The 24,050-nt window shown below is 38.0% G+C and overlaps 1 protein-coding gene across 1 annotated transcript in view; it reads right to left on the reverse strand.

Moving 5' to 3' along the window:
• Positions 1-24,050, reverse strand: part of LOC120530664 (TNF receptor-associated factor 4-like) — a 37,996-nt gene that overhangs the window by 11,949 nt on the left and 1,997 nt on the right. Inside the window, exon 2 of the mRNA XM_039755088.1 lies at positions 14,312-14,405. Coding sequence (XP_039611022.1) covers positions 14,312-14,405 — 94 coding nt within the window. The remainder of the gene's footprint in view (positions 1-14,311; positions 14,406-24,050) is intronic.

Below are 24,050 nucleotides of genomic sequence, written 5' to 3' on the forward strand. Positions count from 1 at the left end.
TGTAGGTGGAAAATCAGGTGCTAAAGCACAAGAGGGCACAGATAAAATGTACAAACTGCAAAGAGGCAGTTAATGGGAAAGGAGTTTAAGCTCGGAGTCAGGATCAATAAGGTGCATGACTACTGATGCATCAGTGTAATAATATTTACTAAATCATAATGCTGTACAACAAATCTTTGAATTAAATCAGTTGATTCCTAAACAGTGGTTCTTGTTGAGTAGCTTTTCAGACTTTTTCTTTTCAAATAGAATGTGACAAAATACATAACCCTGCAATAATTATCGGCAAAAAAAATAAATACATCAAAATAAACAAATAATACAGATGTTACAAACTTAAGCAAAGTTTGCTAAAATGTTCCATCCAATAAAAGAAACTGTAAGTTAATAGAAATGAGAAAAACAAAAGGCTCCTATTAAGAAATTCCTGGAGAAAATGTAAAAATATATTAGTGAGAAGTCTTATAACAGAATAAAATAAACAGAGTTTGAACCTTTTCACAGTGACAATGACAACACTTTAACAGCTGGCTAACTTTTAATAACTGGACTATGGGTTGGACTTACTTGAATGCCTTTCATTACTCAGAAAGCAAAGTTTTAAAGCAGCTCATAACAAATCAATCTGAGCCATAAGGCAAAGTTCTCAATTTACCAGTCAATCTGCGTTCCTACCCTCAGCTATGGTCATGAGCTATGGGTAGTGACCGAACGAGATCGCGAATACAAGTGGCTGAAATGAGTTTCCTCCGCAGGGTGTCTGGGCTTTCCCTTAAAGATAGGGTGAGAAGCTCAGTCATCCGGGAGGGGCTCAGAGTAGAGCCGATACTCCTCCGCATCGAGAGGAGTCAGATGAGGTGGCTCGGGCATCTGATCAGAATGCCTCCCTGGTGAGGTGTTCCGGGCACGTCCAACCGGGAGGAGGCCCCGGGTAAGACCCAGGACACGCTGGAAGGACTATGTCTCCCGGCTGACCTAGGAACGCCTTGGGATTCTCCCGGAAGAGCTAGAAGAAGTGGCCAGGGAGAGGGAAGCCTGGGCCTCTCTGCTCAAGCTGCTGCCCCCGCGACCCGACCTCGGATAAGCGGAAGAGCATGGATGGATGGATAACAAATCAATTGATTTTGTTTAAAACAAGAGACATTTGTTCAGTTATTGGGGATATTTTAGACCCTTGATCACCACCATCATCATCATCATCACTAAGGTTTTTTGAGTTATAACTCAATTATTATTTCACTCAGTAGAACTATGTCAATTGAACTATACAAATGTTGGTCACCTTAAAAAATGCAATTGGGTTGGGTTGGTCTCGTCCGATGCGAGAGATGGACGTCTGAAGTGGAGCTCCGCTAGCAGTGGTGCTATTTTTCATATTATTTGCTTATTATTCTGAGATATCCTGTATTTATTCAACCCGAGAGGGACCGCTACAGTATATGTAAACACATATAAACATGGCCAACAAGAAGGGGGGTCCGAAAGAATCGAAGACTAAAGCTACATTTGGAAGTAATAGGAAACTAAAAAAATCTCCACGATGGATTAATAAAGATTTAAAAAAGAAGTTGCAAAGGAAAAAACTGCTGTATAAGGCATATAAGACTAATGACTGCAAAGAGAACCGTAGCGCGTATGAGAAAATGAGGGCAACCATTAAGAAGGATATCAGGGAGGCTAAAAGACAGTTGGAGAGGAATATAGCAGATAAAGGAGAAAGAAGACCCAAGAGATTCTTTCAGTATTTTAGTAGTAAAAGAACAGTTAAGGAGGAGGTCAAGTTCATCAGGAATAGTAAAGGGGAATTAAAAGATACAGACAATGAAATAGCAGATGCCTAAACTTACATTTTTCTGAGGTGTTTACAAGTGAGCAAGTGGATAACCTGCCAGAGGTAAACGCAACTACTAAGGAGGTACTGAGGGATTTGGAAATTGTAGAGGGAGAAGTGCTGTTCAGATTAAATAAGATAAAATCAAACAAATCACCAGGCCCAGATAATATTTATCCTCGTGTTCTTAAGGAGGCTAGTGAGTACATATATAAACCCTTGACACACATTTTTAGGAAGTCACTGTGCACTGGAGAGATTCCAAGGACTGGAAAATGGCAAATATCATCCCATTATATAAAAAGGGTGACAGGGCAGATCCAAGCAACTATAGGCCAGTAAGCTTAACAAGCATCACAGGAAAATTAATGGAAGGAATTATTAAGGATAAGATTGAGCAACACATGACAAGGACAGGAGTTATTCTGAACAGTCAGCATGGGTTCAGAAGGGGAGTCGTGTTTTACTAACATTTGGAATTCTATGAGGAGGCAACAAAGGATCTGATCAAAGTGGAGCTTATGATATTATTTATCTGGACTTTCAGAAGCATTTGATAAGGTGCCACATGAGAGGTTGGGCATCAAGTTAAAGAAGTAGAATTCAGGGTGATGTTTTTAGATGGGTGCAGAATTGGCTCAGACACAGGAAGCAGAGGGTGATGGTGCGAGGAACCTCATCAGAACTGGCCGATGTTATGAGTGGTGTTCCACAGGGGTCAGTGCTAGGGCGCTGCTATTTTTAATATATATAAATGATTTAGATAGGAATATAAGTAACAAGCTGGTTAAGTTTGCAGATGATACCAAGATAGGTGGATTAGCAGATAATTTGGAATCCGTTATATCATTACAGAAGGACTTGGATAGCATACAGGCTTGGGCAGATTTGTGGCAGATGAAATTTAATGTCAGTAAATGTAAAGTATTACACATAGGAAGTAAAATATTAGGTTTGAATACACAATGGTGTTGAAAAATGAGAGTACACCTTATGAGAAGGATTTAGGAGTCATAGTGGACTCCAAGCTATCAACTTCAGACAGTGTTCAGAAGCCATTAAGAAGGCTAACAGAATGTTAGGTTATATAGCACGATCTGTGGAGTACAAGTCCAAGGAGGTTATGCTCAGCCTTTATAATGCACTGGTGAGGCCTCATCTTGAGTACTGTGTGCAGTTTTGGTCTCCAGGCTACAAAAGGACATAGCAGCACTAGAAAGGTCAGAGAAGAGCGACTAGGCTGATTCCAGGTCTACAGGGTTGAATTATGAGGAAAGATTAAAAGAGCTGGGCCTTTACAGTTTAAGCAAAAGAAGATTAAGAGGTGACATGATTGAAGTGTTTAAAATTATGAAGGGAATTAGTACAGTGGATCGAGACTTGTATTTTAAAATAGGCTCATCAAGAACACGGGGACACAGTTGGAAACTTGTTAAGGGTAAATTTCACACAAACATTAGGAAGTTTTCTTTACACAAGAGCGATAGACACTTGGAATAAGTTACCAAGTAGTGTGGTAGACAGTAAGACGTTAGGGACTTTCAAAACTCGACTTGATGTTTTCTTGGAGGAAGCAAGTGGATAGGACTGGCGAGCTTTGTTGGGCTGAATGGCCTGTTCTCGTCTAGATTGTTCTAATTCTAATTCTAATTCTAATTCTACATCCAAGCTGCTATCAGCAAGCCCTAGTTCGAGATACGGCCTCGAGACAGACCTGGATCAGATGGGCGAAAGTACAGACTCCTCGGGACCACGGTCCGCTACATCGTCGCCGGCTGAGAGCGAAAAGGGGAGCGAAGGTGCGATCGTGAGTGCAGATGTGGATAGCTCGCCGATTGGAGAGGATTACCTGAAACTGGAAAAGGCGGGAGGTCCGCGGCTTCAGTTACGCAATCACGCGGGACTGGAGCAGCGGGACACCGCTTCAGCAGAGTCTGCTGCTTCATCTACGGTACAAGAAGGCACATTTCAGCTATCTGAACTGAAAGTGTTGCTCGCTGAGCTCAGGCAAGATATAAAGAAAAGCGAGAAGGCTAATGAGAAAGCAACGGCAAAGGCACTTGAGAGACTGAAACAGGAATTAAAACAGGAAATCCAACAGGCAAATGAAAGGCTCGCCAAGAGGTACAACTTGAACTTCGACAGGTGCTGGGTAAAATTGAAGAGCGCATTGAGAAAAACTCAGTTAAACTGAGCACGCTTGCTGATCGATTGGAGCATCTTAGTGAGACATTCACGAATCGGATCGAAATAGCCGAACATCTAGCTGCCAGTGCCGAGGAAAGAGCAGTAAATGTCAGTTCGGAATGTAAAAACTCGGAGAAAAACTTGGAGACAGACTGGCTGCTTTAGAAGATGGGAATAGAAGGTATAATGTCAGAATTGAAGGCTGCCGGAGAATCGAGAAAGTTTAAACCCGTGAAATTCGCAACTGAACTTTTTCTAAAATAATCGGGGCGACTTTAAAGCAGAATCTGAGATAGCAGCGCTTACAGCGTCGCGGATCAAACACCGTCAGACCCGACCAAGATCTTTTATAGTCCGTTTTGAACGATTATTATTTAAGTTAGAGGTGATGGAACTCCTCAGGAAAAAAAAGGGGAAGATATTATATATGAAGATTGCCACATTCGCGTCTTCCCTGACTTCTCTCCAGCAACAGCTATCAAGCGCCCGCCTTCTATAATATTAAACAGCGCTACGGCAAGCCAATGTCAAATCGGCCTCCTGTATCCGGCAAAACTGAAAGTGGAATGGCAGGGTCATTTCTATGTTTTCGCTAGCAAGGAGGAGGCAGAAAATGAGTTAAGAAAGCTGATCCGGGACTATTCTGATACATAATTGTGAGTCATGGCGGTAAATGATAAAGCTAGGATTAATAATCTACTGTCTGATCTATTTGTTTTAAAATACGGGTTTTTTATCAGCATATATTCTCATATTCTTATATTATTATTACTTACTTATTACTTATCATTACTTAGTATTACTAGGGCTAAATGTTTATGTTTTATTGTGCTTAATTACGTTTTCCTCCTCTTTTTTCTTTTCTAATTATTTCATGTGTACCCTAAATGAGACTGTTCAATATCATACCCTTGGTTTGCTGTTATTGCTATTATTGCATTAAGACTTGTTATGCTTGTTTTGGACACATCTTTAACACCATCACCTGGGTTTATTATCTGGGGATATCATCTTAATGCACTAAAATTGATGAAGATTATATGTATATGTATGTATGTATATATATATATATATATATATATATGTATATATGTATATATATATATATGTATATTAAGTGCAAAATTCTTTTCTTTTTTTTCTTTTTCCTCTTTTAAAGACTATATTGGTAACAGATATCTCTATCTTTTAACCTTAAAGCGCCACTGCATGGGGGCTTGATGTGCTTTGGACGTGCTCTGTCTCTGGGTATGTCAGAGGACTGGGACTGCATGAAGTGGGTTTTAGCCTCACCTGGGGAGGCAAAAAGGGAGGGTGGGGGTTTAAGGGGGGAAGAGAAAGAGAGCAGGCTTGATCTATATCTAATCTATCATCTCAATCTTTATAATTATAACTATCAACGTAATAATAAGCTGCATGGCAACAACTCTTGGGGGAATAGGAAATTAAGACCTAAACTATTTCACTTCCAGTTAAGACTATAATATGACACCAAAAACTCAGAATCAGTGTCTCCATGATGGGACAGTTAACCGTAAGCTGGAATGTTAAAGGCCTGAATCACGAATTAAAGAGAAAGAAAGTACTTTCTCACCTAACAGGTCTAAATGCTAAAATAGTATTTTTACAGGAAACCCACTTACTAAGTAAGGATCAGTTCCGGCTGCAAAAGACTGGACTGGCCAAATGTTCCATTCTAGTTTTACAAAGAAAACTAGAGGGGTGGGAATTCTCATACATAGAACAGTACCATTTGTAGCATCAGATGTAGTATTGGATCCTGAAGGGAGATATGTGATGGTCATGGGAGACTTATCTAACTGTAAAATGATTTTGATAAATGTTTATGCACCTAATGTTGATGATAAGGAATTTATACAAAATTTATTTGCATCCATTCCCAATCTGAACACTCATAAACTTATAATGGCTGGGGACTTTAATTGTGTTCTAAATCCACTTTTAGATAAGACTTCCTCCACAGGGGGAACGGCAACTAACACCGCAAAGATAATTACAAAGTTTATAACTGATCACAACTTATCAGATCCCTGGAGGTTTTTAAACCCAAATTCAAGAACATATTCTTTCTACTCACCAGTACATCATTGCTACTCAAGGATTGATTACTTCTTTATAGATAATAACTTCTTGCCTAAGATTAAATCTTGTAAATACGATGCTATTGTTATTTCAGACCATGCTCCGATGATCTTGGAGCTGAAATTACTAAGCCCCATACACTCACCCGCAGATGGCGTCTCAATCCGCTTCTATTAGCTGACGAGAATTGTACTGAATTTATATCCAAACAAATTGAATTCTTTCTAGAGACAAATACATCCCCTGAGATCTCTGCAGGAATACTCTGGGAAACTCTTAAGGCCTTCTTAAGAGGACAGATTATCTCATATCTTTCCCACAGAAATAAATCCGAGCGAAGAAAGTAGCAGAGATAAAAGCGAAATTACTAAAATAGATGAAGAACATGCCAGACTACCAAGCGAGACTCTACATAAGAGGAGGCAGGCTCTACATTCAGAATTAAACCTCTTGACAACTAAAGAAACCGAACAACTAATTTACAAATCCAGACATCATTATTATGAACATGGAGAGAAAGCTAATAAGCTTTTAGCGCAACAAATTCACAAGCAAGATGTGCATAGCAATCTCGTAATTACTAACACGAATGGAGATAAAATCATCGAACACAAAAATATAATGTACACTTTTAGAGACTACTATAAATCCCTATATACTACTGAGTTTAAAGAAGACAATATACAATCTAATGCATTTCTGGATAAATTACAGATACCACAAATTGACGCTATTAGTGTGGAGGAGCTCGATAAACCTCTGTCATTATCAGAATTACTGGATGCTATAAAGTCACTCCAAGGTGGAAAAGCAGCAGGCCCTGATGGCTACCCTGCAGAGTTTTACAAGAAATTCTCCGCTCAGCTAGCTCCCTCCTATTAGCAACATTTACAGAAGCCAGAGATAACCAATCTCTTCCACAAACCTTTCGCCAAGCACTAATCACTGTCTTTCCAAAACAAAATAAGGACTTATTACAATGTGCATCATACAGACCAATTTCACTTCTGAATAACGACGTTAAAATACTCTCTAAAATCATAGCTAGAAGGATGGAGAAAGTGCTCCCTCAGTAATATCACAAGACCAAACTGGATTTATTAGGGGCCGACACTTATCTTCAAATCTTCGACGCCTGTTTAATGTAATATACTCACCAACTAAATCAAACACCCCAGAAATATTATTATCATTGGATGCAGAAAAAGCATTGACATGATTGAATGGAAATACCTTTTACTATTTTGGAGAAGTTTGGGTTTGGCCCGAACATTTGTGCATGGATTAAATTACTGTATACTAACCCAGAAGCTTCAGTTTGCATCAATAACATTTGCTCAGACTACTTTAAACTAGAGCGTGGCACAAGACAAGGATGCCCTTTGTCACCACTGCTGTTTGCAATTGCCATTGAACCACTGGCAATACATTGTCGAAATACTGATCAGATAAAGGGGATTAGCAGAGAAGGACTGGAACAGAAAATCTCATTATATGCAGATGACATGGTACTGTATATATCGGACCCAGAAAATTCTGTGCCTGCAGTCTTAGCAGCACTCACAGAATTTCAAAAGCTCTCTGGTCTCAGAATTAATCTGAATAAAAGTGTACTCTTTCCGTGAATTCGCAAGCATATAATATTAGATTAGACACCCTTCCTTTTATCATTGCAGAACAGTTTAAATACCTCGGGTAAACATCACAAGTAAACATAAAGCTCTTTATCAACAAAATTTCGTCGTCTGTATGGAAAAAATTAAACAAGACTTGCATAGATGGTCAACCCTTCATCTCACACTAGCTGGAAGAATTAACACTGTTAAGATGAATATTCTTCCTAAGCTCCTTTTTATTTCAAAACATACCAATATACATTAATAAATCGTTCTTTAAGCAATTAGATTCAACAATAACCTCATTTATTTGGAATTCTAAACATCCACGCATCAAAAGAGCGACCCTACAAAGACAAAAGGCAGAAGGCGGCATGGCTCTACCTAACTTCCAGTTTTATTACTGGGCAAATATACAGTCGATAAGAACCTGGACACAAATAGAAGAACATACACAGGCATGGACCGCAATAGAAGTAAAATCCTGCAGTACTTCTTTGTATTCCTTGCTTTGTGCTCCAATAAACACACGTTATCGGCAATACACTAATAACCCAATTGTGCTCCACTCACTTAGAATCTGGAACCAATGTAGAAAGCATTTTAAGACGGAGAAGCTTCTTTCTGTGGCACCCCTGCAAAAGAACCACCTCTTTCAACCCTCACAAACATATGCAGTTTTAATATCTGGAAAAATTTGGAATTAACTTGCTTAGAGATCTTTATATAGACAACGTCTTTGCATCCTATGAACAATTACATTCCAAATTTAACATTCCAGCTACAAATTTCTTTCACTATCTTCAAATCAGGAACTTTGTTAAACAGAACCTTCCAGATTTTCCTCATCTTGCACCCTCATCCACGCTGGAAAAATTATTGCTCAATTTCAAGGAGTTAGACTCCATCTCTACAATATATAAAATCCTTTTACAATCCCTTCCTTTCAAAGATCCAAGAGGACACTGGGAAAATGACCTCTCAATTAATATATCAGAAAAGGAGTGGAAAGTAGCAATGCAGAGAATTCACTCAAGCTCCATATGCGCAAAGCATACAATTATACAACTCAAAATTATATATCGAGCACATCTGTCTCGACTAAAACTCTCCAAAATGTTTCCAGGGCATGATCCAACCTGTGAACGCTGCAAAAGCCCCAGCCTCACTAGGTCACATGTTCTGGGCCTGCTCCAAATTAACATTATTCTGGACAAAAATTTTTAATTACCTCTCAGACAGTCTTGGACTCACAATCCCTCCTAACCCATTAACAGCTGTGTTTGGGGTTCTTCCAGAGGGTCTTAAAGTGGAGAAAGACAAACAAATTGTGATTGCATTCACTACACTGTTGGCACGCAGACTTATTCTGATAAACTGGAAGAACCCAAACTCTCCTCTTTAAGTCAGTGGGAAACTGATGTGTTATATTATTTAAAATTGGAAAAAATCAAATACTCAGTTAGAGGATCTGTGCAGACTTTTTTCAAAACATGGCAGGATCTAATCAGTAATATTTTGAAATGATTTATAAAGCACAGAGAATTTGTTGATTTAGGTATTTTTAAAAGCCTTAAATTTTACACCGTTTGGCTTGCTCTCTCTCTCAAGGGTGGGGATCGATCTGTTCTTAGCATAATTCTTTTTTTTTTTTTTTTTTTGTAAAATTGATTGCTATGTATTGATTGTAATAAAATTAATAAAATAAAAAAAAAAAAATGCAATTTTTAAAAACATTGAATGATAATGGAAAAAGATAACATACTGATCTTTGTTAAATTAAACAAGAAACCTATGGTTAGCACACGATTCTCTCTTTTTTTCCCCCCAATTTAACCTCTAGCAAAGCCAAGCTTGCATATAGTGCTTCCTTGACAATTTGTGGATTAACAGCCTAGGTTGAGTTTGAAATGGGAGCCTTCCAGTTTGCAACCTGTAAAGGTTTGTTTATCATTTACTTGGAGTTAAAGTGTCACCACATATTTCTTAAGTTACAGATCATTTGGCATTTAACCAAGTATGTCTAAATCTAAACTATTTAAATAAAAGAAAAAAAAAAGACAAGAAAAAGCTGGGTGCCTTAGTCATTACTCATTCTGTGGAATTGTGGTTATCTCAAGTGACCTTTATACTTGAAGCTTTCCCTGCTAAAACAGCATTAGCAGTGCACATGGTGATTCACCTGGCAGCAGCACATCAAAATAAAAAAGGGTGGACTTCCCATGTGATTACACACTAATTAAACACTAATACTTTAAATCCTTCCTTCAAAGTCTGACTTGCCCTCATGGCACTTCAAATGTGCTATACTATTCATTCTAATATATAGCAATGTTTTGTGATACACTATAATTTGCCAATATCCTCTACCAGTTTGTATTTGTTTATGTATTTTGAGCTATACTCAATGAATTTATACATGCAGTATAGATATATAAATGATGATTACTACAGATATTGGGGAATTTAACTTGTAGACTTGTCTGTCATCTACACCGTGTATTGCACACATCCTCTAGTTATTTGCATCTCTGTATTGCACGGATCTGCAGTTGTAACTAACTTTAGACACAATGCATAAACCTACCTTCCAAGGTATTCATTCTATTGCAGCTTAATGGAATATGTTACTTAGCGTATCTTATTAGTTTAGTCACATGAGGGAGAAGCACCCCAGAAGGTCTTATAGAGACCAACAGAACTAAAAGAATATAAAAAAACAAACAAAAAAAAAAACAAAAACACAGAAGACCTAATTAAGAAGCACATATCCTATGGTGAGGTAGCTTTACAGTCTCCATCATTATGTGTAAAAAACACAACAGAAGCTGCCAAAAAACAAAAAGAACAAAAAAAAAAAAAAAGAAATAAAGCATTAAGAAGCAATAGAGAGAGGAAAACATCTAGTCATCTATCCTTAGATAAGATTGCAATATTGGAAAACTGTACAAAATAACAGGTGCAATGTTCGTCTTACTTTAAAGCCTAAATGTATGCTTATTAGTTTGAACAAGGCACTTATTGTTCGATTTTTTCCCCCTAACAATCTTGTCTAAAATTCTGAAAATAATGAAAAGTTTTACAAATACGTTCATAAAGCCTTTTGAAATGGATAAAATACCCTCTCTCTTCAGATTACACATAATTAAAGTAAAGGATGATGAATACACCCAGGCTAAGATTTTATTTGATGGTAAATGCAAGACAAAGACTTTCACCACCTCCAGAAAATAAAGGCAAATGTTTGTTTTGTTTGGTGTTACTCTAGTTGCGCCTTCTCCTTTTTAAAGTATGCAAAAGCTCCTTATCTTAAACAATATATAACTAGAAAGTGACCAAATGAATAATAGCTTCTGAAAAACCTGGGAGGATATGTCAACAAACTGCTCTGAAAAGCACTTCCTGAATCTCAAGTCACCTGATATGAGAGCAACTGACGGAAGCAGGAAGACAGAACATGTTGACTGCAGGGTTCATCTATGCTATACGAGGCATTTCTAAAGGCAAGCCAGTAAGGCTGACATATCAGTTTGGACCACCTCTAAGATTTTATTTTCACACCATACATACAGTGGGATGCAAAAGTTTGGGCAACCTTGTTAATAGTCATTATTTTCCTGTATAAATCGTTGGTTGTTACGATAAAAAATGTCAGTTAAATATATCATATAGGAGACACACACAGTGATATTTGAGAAGTGAAATGAAGATTATTGGATTTACAGAAAGTGTGCAATAATCGTTCAAACAAAATCAGGCAGGTGCATAAATTTGGGCACCGTTGTCATTTTATTGATTCCAAAACTTTTAGAACTAATTATTGGAACTCAAATTGGCTTGGTAAGCTCAGTGACCCCTGACCTACATACACAGGTGAATCCTATAATGAGAAAGAGTATTTAAGGGGGTCAATTGTAAGTTTCCCTCCTCCTTTAATTTTCTCTGAAGAGTAGCAACATGGGGGTCACAAAACATCTCTCAAATGACCTGAAGACAAAGATTGTTCACCATCATGGTTTAGGGGAAGGATACAGAAAGCTGTCCCTGAGATTTAAGCGGTCTGTTTCCACAGTTAGGAACATATTGAGGAAATGGAAGACCACAGGCTCAGTTCAAGTTAAGGCTCGAAGTGGCAGACCAAGAAAGATTTTGGATAGACAGAAGCGACGAATGGTGAGAACAGTCAGAGTCAACCCACAGACCAGCACCAAAGACCTACAACAACATCTTGCAGCAGATGGAGTCACTGTGCATCGTTCAAGCATTTGGCGCACTTTACACAAGGAGATGCTGTATGCGAGTGTGATGCAGAGGAAGCCTTTTCTCCGCCCACAGTACAAACAGAGCCGCTTGCTCAAGCACATTTGGACAAGCCAGCTTCATTTTGGAATAAGGTGCTGTGGAGTGATGAAACTAAAATTAAGTTATTTGGGCATAACAAAGGGCGTTATGCATGGAGGAAAAAGAACACAGCATTCCAAGAAAAACACCTGCTACCTACAGTAAAATATGGTGGTGGTTCCATCATGCTGTGGGGCTGTGTGGCCAGTGCAGGGACTGGGAATCTTGTCAAAGTTGAGGGATGCATGGATTCCACTCAGTATCAGCAGATTCTGGAGACCAATGTCCAGGAATCAGTGACAAAGCTGAAGCTGCGCCGGGGCTGGATCTTTCAACAAGACAACGACCCGAAACACTGCTCAAAATCCACTAAGGCATTCATGCAGAGGAACAAGTACAACGTTCTGAAATGGCCATCTCAGTCCCCAGACCTGAATATAATTGAAAATCTGTGGTGTGAGTTAAAGAGAGCTGTCCATGCTCGGAAGCCATCAAACCTGAATGAACTAGAGATGTTTTGTAAAGAGGAATGGTCCAAAATACCTTCAACCACAATCCAGACTCTCATTGGAACCTACAGGAAGCATTTAGAGGCTGTAATTTCTGCAAAAAGCGGATCTACTAAATATTGATTTCATTTCTTTTTTGTGGTGCCCAAATTTATTCACCTGTCTGATTTTGTTTGAACAATTATTGCACACTTTCTGTAAATCCAATAAACTTCATTTCACTTCTCAAATATCACTGTGTGTGTCTCCTATATGATATATTTAACTGACATTTTTTATCGTAACCACCAATGATTTATACAGGAAAATAATGACTATTAACAAGGTTGCCCAAACTTTTGCATCCCACTGTACATACATACATACATACATAAAATGCTTATAAATATATAAAATGCTAAGGATTGTCTGTCATTCCACTGACAGACTGAGGAGATCGTTCCTCCCCCACACTATGTGACTCTCTAATTCCACCGGGAATAAACGTTAACATTATACACAGTTATTGTCTGTTATACCACTCTTTAATTTAATATTGTTCTTTATGTATGCTGCTGCTGGAGTATGTGAATTTCCCCTTGGGATTAATAAAGTATCTATCTAGCTATCAAACAAAAATCAGAGCACTCCTAGGCTTTGAAGATTGATCTTGGTCTCAATTGAGACCTTATGATGTGAATGATGAAACATCACCTGTGAACCAGTTAGGCAGGCCACCACAGCCACTGAATATGGCTTCGGGACCTTCTCACGGCAGGTTTTAGCTGATGGGGGAAAAGAATAGCAGGGCTGCCACAAACATCTCTGTGAAGCACATTGCACAGGCTGTTCTGATCAGTCAATTCTGTGATTCTGACACTGATTGATAAAGTCAAATGACTGAAAGCACAATGGTGACAAACGGCTCTGTAACAGGAACGTGTAGTGACAGACTGAGTGGTATTTTAGAGCCAACAGCGGTAATGAAAAAAATTTGCAATAGAAACATGCAGTTCTTAGCACAATGACAGTAAGAAAAGCAGCACTGGATAGGACATTCATGTGCTTCCTAGTATAGAATAATAAACACAATAATTCACATGATCAATGTGAGGAAAACTAAAATACCCCGAAAAAGGTGAAGAGAATTTTTAAAGAAACATATATATATATATTTTTTTTTAAACTTCAAGTGCTCAGCACTAAGGGAACAAAGGATGCTTTGCTCAAATGTCCAAAAACCTGATCCATAATTTGGTCAAGATGACAACCAAAAAACTATTTGTATCCTGGCAAAAGTGGAAAGGCTGCAGGAACCAATTCTACATGGACCTGCAGCTCAGTGTAGGGCACTCACCTACATATATATATCCATATTGCCATGAACTACCAACTTAGATTCACCAGTTACTAAAAATAGGCATATAACATAAGCATACGGACACAAGAGGACATGCAAATAGATAATTAATGGGCCAGGAATTAAACTCAAATATTGGGAGCTGGAATGTGATACTGCTATCTGCTAAGTTACCGTGCCACCGTTAATGTAAGATGATTCCACTTTAAAATAAAATTTACATATATTTTTACATATTTATAAGATCTAGGATTACATATGAAAAAGTGAAAGACTGCATATAAATGTAAGGTAAACATAGTAAATCTTATGCATATAATATATATCTCATAAAAAAGTAGAAAGAAATTCTCCCTATTCAATACGTCGATAAAAAGTCTCTTACCTTTGCATAGTCAAGTGGTAGCTGATCCTCAGGACATTTGAATACTCCTTCACTGTTAAAAATAAAAAAAGAAACAAACACATGAATCTGTGACCTAATACCTCACAGTTGGTGCTCTATCAGCCATACAGTTCCGAGAGCCTGGTAAAAAAATGTCACATTTATGGAAAGACATGTAATTAAATACCACCCATAAAAATGAAATACCAAAAGTCTCAAATCAGTGTCTATCAGAAATGCTGAAAAGCTCATTACAAGAAGCGGGAGGGACATTTTGTCTAAAGGGCAGTATGGTTCACGCAGTCATTAATGGTTCCGTTGTTGGAGAAGAACTCCTGACTACTGTGCAACACAGGCAGATAAAACTACTGCAGTGCAGTAAAGACCAGCCAATATTCTCAAATGCTGCCTTGTCCTTTTAAGCAGAGCAAATCAATTACCTAAAAACATAAAAGTGCCTCATGTAGCTGACCCCTGAGGGCCAGACTAAAACAGCAGTAATGAAGATGGGAACAAGGCTAATGAAGGCATCTATTCATCATCAAGTGTCCCCTGCCAGTTTGCAGCTGTAAACTATCCAGCGACTACGAAACAGAAAGCTGATCAAATGCCAAGGGACTCAGAATTTAAAAAGGTTCCTTACATCATTGTGCAATTAATGCTATTTTACCCACAGACAATGGTAGTAATCACCAAAAACTACCCCCCAAATACACACTGCTTCTTCACCTAATCATAGAAGCATTGTTTGTTTTCCATTTTTTCATTTTGCTCCTGCATGGCACCTCCACTAGCTTTGAAGATGTCCTAGAAAAAAACATGAAGCTGTGAAACGGGGTGGATTTAATTGACAATTAATTTACTGAACTGAGAAATGATTCTCTTATACTGCCTTAAAAAAGAAAAAAAAAAAAAAAAAAAGATTTAACTCTTAGTGAATTCCTTAGGAAGACACCTTGAGAGGACAAACTGAACATTTTGGAAAATGCTGACTAAATGGCTTTTCTAGGCCATTGGTTTTTATGATTTTGCCCTTTCCCAGTTCTAGGTGACTTTATTTTAACAATTCAGATTTTCACAGTTGAAAACCGAGGGCAGGAATGTTCCCCCAAAGCGGTCTTAAGCCTCCATGATTCTCAAGTTGATTGTAAAATTCTTTAACAGGTTTAAAAGGATGGCAAGAATAGATGGTTTTGCAAGACTTACAATCCATGCAGTGCAACTACTCAGACAGCTCATTACTTGTAATGTGGTTCTTGCCTTTCAGACTTGCTACAGGTCCTTTTGGCCTTATCAAGTAGAATTGCAAATTTTATTAAAGTTGACGCTTGTTTTCACTGTTGTTCATAGAGAGGGGGCTTGGCTAGATTTGGTGTTAGGGTACAGGGGGTAATATAAAATTAAGGCTGATTGAACAATAGAATTCCTTAGGTCCTTCAGCATCAATGTATCTCAACATTCTCAAACCAGTTTAATCCAGTACATTGCTGTGGGAGTTGAACCTACCCTTGGCACCACCAAGTGTAAGGCAGCAAACCAACCTGGAGGACAAGGCAATCAACTGCAATAGTATCAAAGTAGAGCCGACTAAAAGTAAAATGATAAATGATAGGCCCTGCACACACTGTGTTTATTAATGCAAGAGTGCAGTAGACACTAAACAAAACTTAATGATGTAGATAAAGAATTAACAGCTCTGGTAAGTGGCCAGACTTTAAAAGCTTACACTAGTGCTGCAGTTCTCAGTACTGAAAAACTGGTATCAAAAGGGGGACATGCTTTGAACCCCATTCATCTCCTCATTGCTTTGACATATGTGCATCCAATAAGATTTGCTCCAATGAAATAAGCTCAGAAATGTTATCTGAGTACATGGCATTTCTGGGTAAAACTTTAGGTAACGAGAGAAGACAGAGATTAACTATTGTGCTTAAATGCGTGATCTTTAACTTGCTGGATTTTCAAGCAAAATATTAAACACCTCTGAGGAAGCTGCAGCTGTTCAGTGAGACTTTGGTTTAAAAACTGAATAAAAGTTCAGACATTATCAATTAAACATGAGATATTAGTAACTTAAAGCAGTGGAACTCCTGACTCCTTTGTAAGCTGTTTTTTGACAAACATCAAGGCATTGCTTAAATTAGCAGTAAACTCAGATAAACAGGTAGAACTGAAACATGGTGCTGGAATAAATATATCAGTCCCAGGCTGTCTCTTGTATAAATCAAAATGCAAATACAAGTCTCTCCAATCTTTCTGTGCACACGCCCACCCACGCACACATTCTCACACACACACACACACCCCTGTTCAGACACACACTGCATCTTCTAGCTCAGGAGGTTCAGTCCTCAGCTAGCAGCTGTGATATCTGGCCCCTTCCCTCACTCCCTTTGCATAAAAAGGTACATTATCTATTAAGCCACTCAGCTGTTCTCCATTCCGTCCCACTCAGGATGAAGCCCTTGTATTTAGGGAGGGGAAACTTGGCTAACAGAGGTCACTGTCTGTTCCTCTCCCAGCTGTTCATCAACTTACGAATAAAACAGCTAGAATTAAATGGGGGAGTTTATCTGCATCTGTGTCCATCTATTGCACTGTGCACTCATTAGTTCCATTTATAAACTGAACAAGAAATAAAAACTGTAATTAACCCTTAATTTACCAGGATTTTTCTTCGCCCATCTGTCCTTCTTCCCCAACTACAAATGTTCAGTTCTGAAAAGGCATATCATATACAAATGCATAAGTACCACAGCATTTTGCTACTACTTTCTCCAACTTTGTAAAAATGAACCCTTCTATTTTCTGAATACCGGTTTACCATTATGGGGTTGTGTGGAGCTGAAGTCTATGTTAGCAGTATTAGACTCAAGGCAGGGACACCACCCTGGATAGGAGGAAAGTTGATCACAAAATAAAGGCAATAGTCTCTCAACCTTAATAAACTACCTGTTGCTTTAGCACCACTTTCGCACTTCTACACACACAGAATTTTTCCACCCATTACTTCATCTGTGAATATATGCCTATAATGGTATCCCCTATAAATATACAGTATACAAGTATTATATTGTTTAAATATAAAAATTCAATTACAATTTAGATGCTGTACTCCACATTTTCTATACTACCTAAAAAATGCATGTTACGCCCATAATGGCCATGCTTCAGATTTTTTTTAACCATTGCTGTTGTTTTTTGAGGAGGAGACAGTCCGCGACATCACTGCAACTCCTCACATAGAGACTCTCTAACACACATTGTAATCCAGATAATGGTGTGTGGTGTGAAGCAGAGCCCAAGATGGTCTGAGAATGCATGCGAGTTGGCAGACTTCATTCAGCCAAATCCATCATTTTCTTGGATCATAAAAGGCACTTAAAATGTCACCATGATGGCCTAGTTGTCACCCACACCAAAAGTCAACAGTCTCCAATTTTCAAACAGAACTTAACATAGTCAACTGACAAACTTACTACTAGAAAAAAAGTGAACATTTATGACAAAGAAGTGGTTTGCATGCTTTTAGCATTTGTACAGTGACTTCTTTTGTAAACTGCAGTGTGAAACCATACAGATTACCTGGATTAATAGCAGATTACAATATGGACTGGAGTGTTAAAAAACAAAACAAAAAAAGCACTTGTTAATTGTCTGCCTCTCTTGGCACTGTCCACATGGGCCCACATCTACCTATGCAATAAATAAAATTCACCACATCCTATCCCTTAATAAACCATTGTTATTTGGCCACTAAATTAAAAACATGTCACAGACAGACAGGTTTAATGATTTGCCATTAAAACAGTTTTTAAACAGCCTGTTAAACACAAATGACTGTTCACAAAAGGTAACAGTGAAAAGCATGCCAATGCCTTTCAAAGACTTTGGGTTGGATATAATTTCAACACAAGCGGAGCAGACAGGTCCTTGCTTGTGAGTGCTGAATCCTGTCAAAATGACAGGGCTAATTAGTAGAGATTAGCTCAGGCACACAAGACATTCTGTCATATTAAAAGCACTGAGTATATCAGCTGAAGGAGATGCCTCTCTTTCAGCCATAGCTGGACTCCGAACTACTCAGTTCATTCTCGAGGCTCAGAGTCTCAACAGCTGGAAAGGCGATTGCCACAGGGGAGAGGTCATGAAATATTCACAGCGATAAATAATGAATGAACAGCAGATCGTTCTTCTAGTGCCGGCAGCCAACCAATGGTACTCTAAATGAATGGTGCTAAACACAGAAGTAGAAACCCAGGGGCCTTACTGCTGACAATGACCCGAGTCCCAAACCATTGAGCACACATAGATTCAGTGTTTCCATACTGGAGACTTATTAATGCCTAGTCCTTTGGCCCCCTTTTTTTGACTGGATGAATTTGGCATATGGGTGGAAGTGATAACTCTGCAGAGATCAACAAGAAACAACAAAAATGAACTCTTCAGGGGATTCATTAAAAATCCAAAAAGCCACTCTGATATGGTGCTCATTTGTCTTCAGTCTATCATAGAAAAACAAACAAACAAAGAAAAAAAAAAAACACAAAATAAAAGGGGTTTCATCCTATCTCATTGTACAAGTGCGTTTCACCAGAATGAACAGAACTAATCCTCTAAACTGCTGATCTGCAAATACGTGACCGAAGTGAGGATGCAGGATAATACGGCACACGTGAAGCAAAGCAAGAAGCTTGACCACATGTCATCACAAATCCTAAAGGTACAGGACATGCCTAAGATTGACCTTTTATTACAGATGTTCTTACACATGGCAGTGGTGATTAAGTTCATAAATCATACATAAATATATAGACCATAATATAAAAGATCAATACAGTGTAATGAGAAATTACAATTATATAAAATACAACAAAAGCATAGACTACATCAATGACTTAGGAAAGGTTTTCAGATTTTCTGACTTGCCAATAAAAAGGCTGGGGGAAATGCTAATAACTGCACAGAGTTTGAAGAAAAGAAGTACAAAGACAGTTCTATAGTAAAGTATTAATACCAAACTATGCATACAGATAGCAGTTCAAAAGAAACACGCCACCTATATGTAAATGACACACTTATCTGGCAAGATCACTTTAGAGGGCCAAGATATCAAATGAACTTGCAACACTAAAACTACTGCTAAAGGATTATCATAGGAGCCTATATACAATGCTAATGGATAATGGTGATGGAGTATATCTAAAACCATGGTGGCAATGGCCAACATTATCTTTTCTTTCCTTTCCCAAACATTACTCACATCAAAGTACAACAGGTAATGCAAAATTGGAAGTTTTCAAAAGCACAGGTTTAGCCAACACATGTGGTCAGTATTATGCAGTCAGCACCAGCAATAAGCTTACCTTTTAACCAGCCAACAATCTTTTCATAATAATAGATCAAACATGGCAATAACTCATTGCTGAATTTGATGGGTATTGCACAATAGAACAGGTGTGGAAATGTGGCAAAAGAAAAAAAGTAAAGAGGAAAAATACACAAAACCAATGGGAGCCATGCCAATGAAGTGCCACTTCAGAACCACATCTTCAAATATGAGTGATAGCATTGCAATCAACATCAGATTTTAGGACTAAATTATAGTATATGTTAACAAATTAGTGCAACAGTTTCCTAGACATTTTTGCTAATATAATATTTTCATTATTTTACATTTGTAGTACCTAATTTGGATGCTTTGTTTTGGAATTATCATAAATTTATTTATTTTTTTTTTCCCCTAGAAGTAGGTCTGTAAGAGATTCTGTCACCTCCATTTAGGCCAAATTGGTCTCCCTTCATTTCTCATAAATTCACTACAATAGTGTTAACACCCCAGACAAAGCACAATCATCAGGACTTCTGCAAAGCAGTGATCTCCCTTACAAGGTTATGAAACTTGAAGTGGTAGAGAAGGACACATTTTGGTAGAACTACACAATAGCAATGAAGATTATGTGAAGTGGGCCCAGGACATTTGTGTAAAGTACCACTGGACTACACCAATTAAAGGGTTTCAACATGTTTTTCACCCTTTCAGAATGAAGAGAGCTGTGTAATGCCAGAAAAAGAGGCCACAAACTGCGACGAAAGCAATTGTGCGTAAGCACCAGGTGAATGGAAGCACTACAGAGATTTGAAAAACACAAAGCAGCTCTGGCTTGTAATAGGTGGTCAATTAAAAAGCCAAATCCCTTTGACTCCTCAGGAAAGCTCTTTAGATGAGATTAATGGCGGGCGGGAGATTCGAGGAGGCAACACATGTGAGCCTTTGTGCTTCCAAAATAAGTAAACAAACTGCCCACCACGCCCTCCCCATTTCAAACCTCAAGAAAGGCAGTTGACAGTTTTCTGTAACATTAAAAATGTAAAGAGTCAAATTAAAGAAAATCCGGGTCTAACCAGTAACAGCACAATCGAGGCATTATAACGAAAAGAACAAGGCATCATTAGCAGTCCTCTTTTGCTTGTGTCAGTTGTGCCTATTTGGAGGTGATGAATGATCCTTCTATAAACTTATAAAAAGACTGCCATTAAACCTGCCTGCAATAAAAACAGACGCACAGACGTCAGTGGATTTATCAAGAAACATTTGCTTTCTCCACCCACTGAGCAAACACAGTTCCCTCACACAGCAAGTGGCAAGTTTGTAACTCATTAGTTCAGCATGACAAAGGTGCAAAGAGGAGCACACAAATGTACACAAAGATCCAAAGGGGCACATTTAAACACAAGCACCATTATAATATGTACAGTTTTCATGGTGAAAAATACAGATCCCTACTTAAGTTTGTTATTTTTTTCTTATTTACTTATCTTGTGTCTTTATTCTATGTAGCTTTAAAAACACAACAGTGAAGCACAAGCATTTTTATTTTCTACAACTGGGACATCACCATGAAATGATTTGATTCAAGTCATTCAGGGAATATGTGATGAGAACTGAACCTGCCACCTTGTAAGTTATAAACTAGGCATTATTTCTATCTGCATGCAACAGAAACAAGACAACACATACAAATATGCATGCATTTTTTATGTATTTATATATTCACTCATTTGAAATGTATATATAAATACACACACACACACACACACACAGAGGTGATTTGGACTCAGTCTAGAGTTTAATGAGGTTAAACAAAAAAAAAAAGAGGTACAACTAAACAAAGAATTGCAAGTGAGTAACAGGATATTAGATTGACTATCTACATGGTATAGTATTGTATGGAACACTTAAATTAATAAATGAGCTGCTCACACAAATAGAATTGACCTTTTGGCACCGATGATGTTGTCACCTCCCTCATGGCTCTTACATTTGGCATTTCACAGCCTTTACCCACAAAATGTACTAGAAAAACAAGACTAACATTACAGAAGCATTCTGTGTACTGCAAAACTGAGGGCACCAAATGCGGCAAGGGCAGTTGCTCTGATGACTAAATTAAACGCAGTCAGCTGTAACAGTTCCTGCTCTAAAAAGGGGTATGATAAAGCGAATCGTCCAAAAAGGACACTTCCCACCAAATGCCCCCGTGCCAGCAGAATGGATCTCTTCCAAGCCATTGCTCTGACATTTGCATAAAGTCATTTATCTCTGAGCCTACATACAGACGCATCATCATCAACCCAAACCCAAAAGGTTAGCAAAATACCACGTCTGATGTGATGGAACGCGGAGCTTTTTTGGGGGTCAAAACATTTCACACATCTATAAAGAAAGTTAAAAATGACACAAAGCAGAAAATATGATATTTGTAATGATACTTTAAAATGCTTCACAACTTGCATTAAACCCTTTTTTTAAAAAAATCTATTCTTTAAGAGACAATCGTTTTCAAAAATGTGTGACACTTGCAGTCAGTAAAAGAGTGAAAGCACATGAGAAACTAACAATCTACTGTCAAAGAAGAGGTCAGTTTTTAATATTACGCTGTATCTATCCAAAGCAATGTCAATACCGGTTTTAACATCTGAAACCAAGAATGAGGACACCAGACATCACAATGGCCATAAATCCTGGGACTCAAACAACAATCACAGAAGCTAAAACAGTGACATGACAAATCTATTCATCCATTTTCAAATCCACTCAATCCAGTTCTAGGTCATGGAAGCCAAAGTATATTCCAAAAGAACTAGTCGTCATGTCTTTGGGATGCGAGAGGACAATCAGAACATCCTGAGACTAACAGGAACAAACATAGGAAGAACATGCAAACTTAGCCCAGAGAGTGAGAGGGCTATTTTGTCACTGTGCTATGCAAAAGCATATAGAAATAAATGCAAAGTTCGCTGACTGACTGACTTACTCTTTCACCATCAAAAATGCCTATTTCCCGTTTACTTAAAATCTGAAATCCACACCGGATTGTACATCTAGGTCATTAGGTATCCGCTAAGAAAGGTTATTTCGAAATATCGATTTGGTGACATTACAGAAAGGAGAAAATCAGCAGACAGATTTTTTTTTTGTTGACAGCTTTTTTATTTGTTGATATTTATTATTATGTAAACTAACATGCTCTGCGTGGCACTGATGGGGGGGCTTTATGTAACCAAAGGATGCAGCAGAAGCGATTGATAGCAGCACTAGCCAATACAGACAGATGAATGAAGGACAGGTGGTGTTACGGACAGGAAAAAAACAGATGTAGTCACGTTCGCTGTTTACAAATGAGGTGTGAAATAGAAAAGACAATGTTTGGTGAAGTTAAATGGTTAGCAAGTGCGATAAAACTAGAGTGCCAGTGCCAGGCGCTTCACCACAAGCAAAAAGGCAGGCGGAAATGGAGTCATCAGATCCAAGACAAGAGGGACAGATAGTGTAAGTTTAAACTGAATGGGCCCACCACAAATTGCTCCACTGTAATATACATTTGCATTTATGGACTTTGAAAGGAGTACCTCCACCTTGCCTTCTGAAATCATTCACATTTATATGCATGTCTGCTTACTTTGAACGGCGATGCCCCCTCCCACACCACACAGTCACATCTATGGACTTTAAACAGGGACCGCCAATTGTTTAAGAAACCTCCAAAACAAGGTGATGACAGTTATTTTCTTTCACTTGAAGCACTACAGGACATCGCCCCCAAACTAAAAACATTCACTTCATTGCTTGGGCCACCTAAATGTGCAGCCTGTAAAGGTTACTGCTGTCCGTAACAACTAAAACGCGGCCTGTTAGTACATTATTGTCTGCCTAGGACTATGAAAGAAAGAAAAAAAAAAATACAAGCTTGAAATACAACTGATAGAAAACATGCAAAGAAATATTCTAGTGAATAATGTGAAGAAAAAAAAGAAAAAAGTGAATAATGCAGACAACTAATAATTGTAATAATTAGGGCTGGAAATAGATTTAAAAAAATTAATCGCATAAATGTATGAAATGAATGTGATTAATCTTATCTAACGATAAATCATGTAATTATAAAGTAATACAGAAATCATGAAGTAAATCACACTGAAATATAAATTTAATGTAGAATGAACACAAAGAAATAAAAAAAAAATAATGGTACAGTTTAAACTTAAATAAGTACCTTAAATCTGACCTTTTAACAAAATACTACTTGTAAGTACAATTTGAATGCCTTCCTAAAAGGCAAGTTGAAAAAAAGGCAACAAGAAAACAAGGCCAATGCATTAATTCTCAGATTGATATGGCGTATGTTTTTTTACTTTGACATGTCTGTGTCTCAATCAAAACAACTGTTGACTTTGA

This window comes from Polypterus senegalus, chromosome 6 (genome assembly GCF_016835505.1).
Source record: "Polypterus senegalus isolate Bchr_013 chromosome 6, ASM1683550v1, whole genome shotgun sequence".
Classification (NCBI taxonomy): Eukaryota; Metazoa; Chordata; class Cladistia; order Polypteriformes; family Polypteridae; genus Polypterus; species Polypterus senegalus.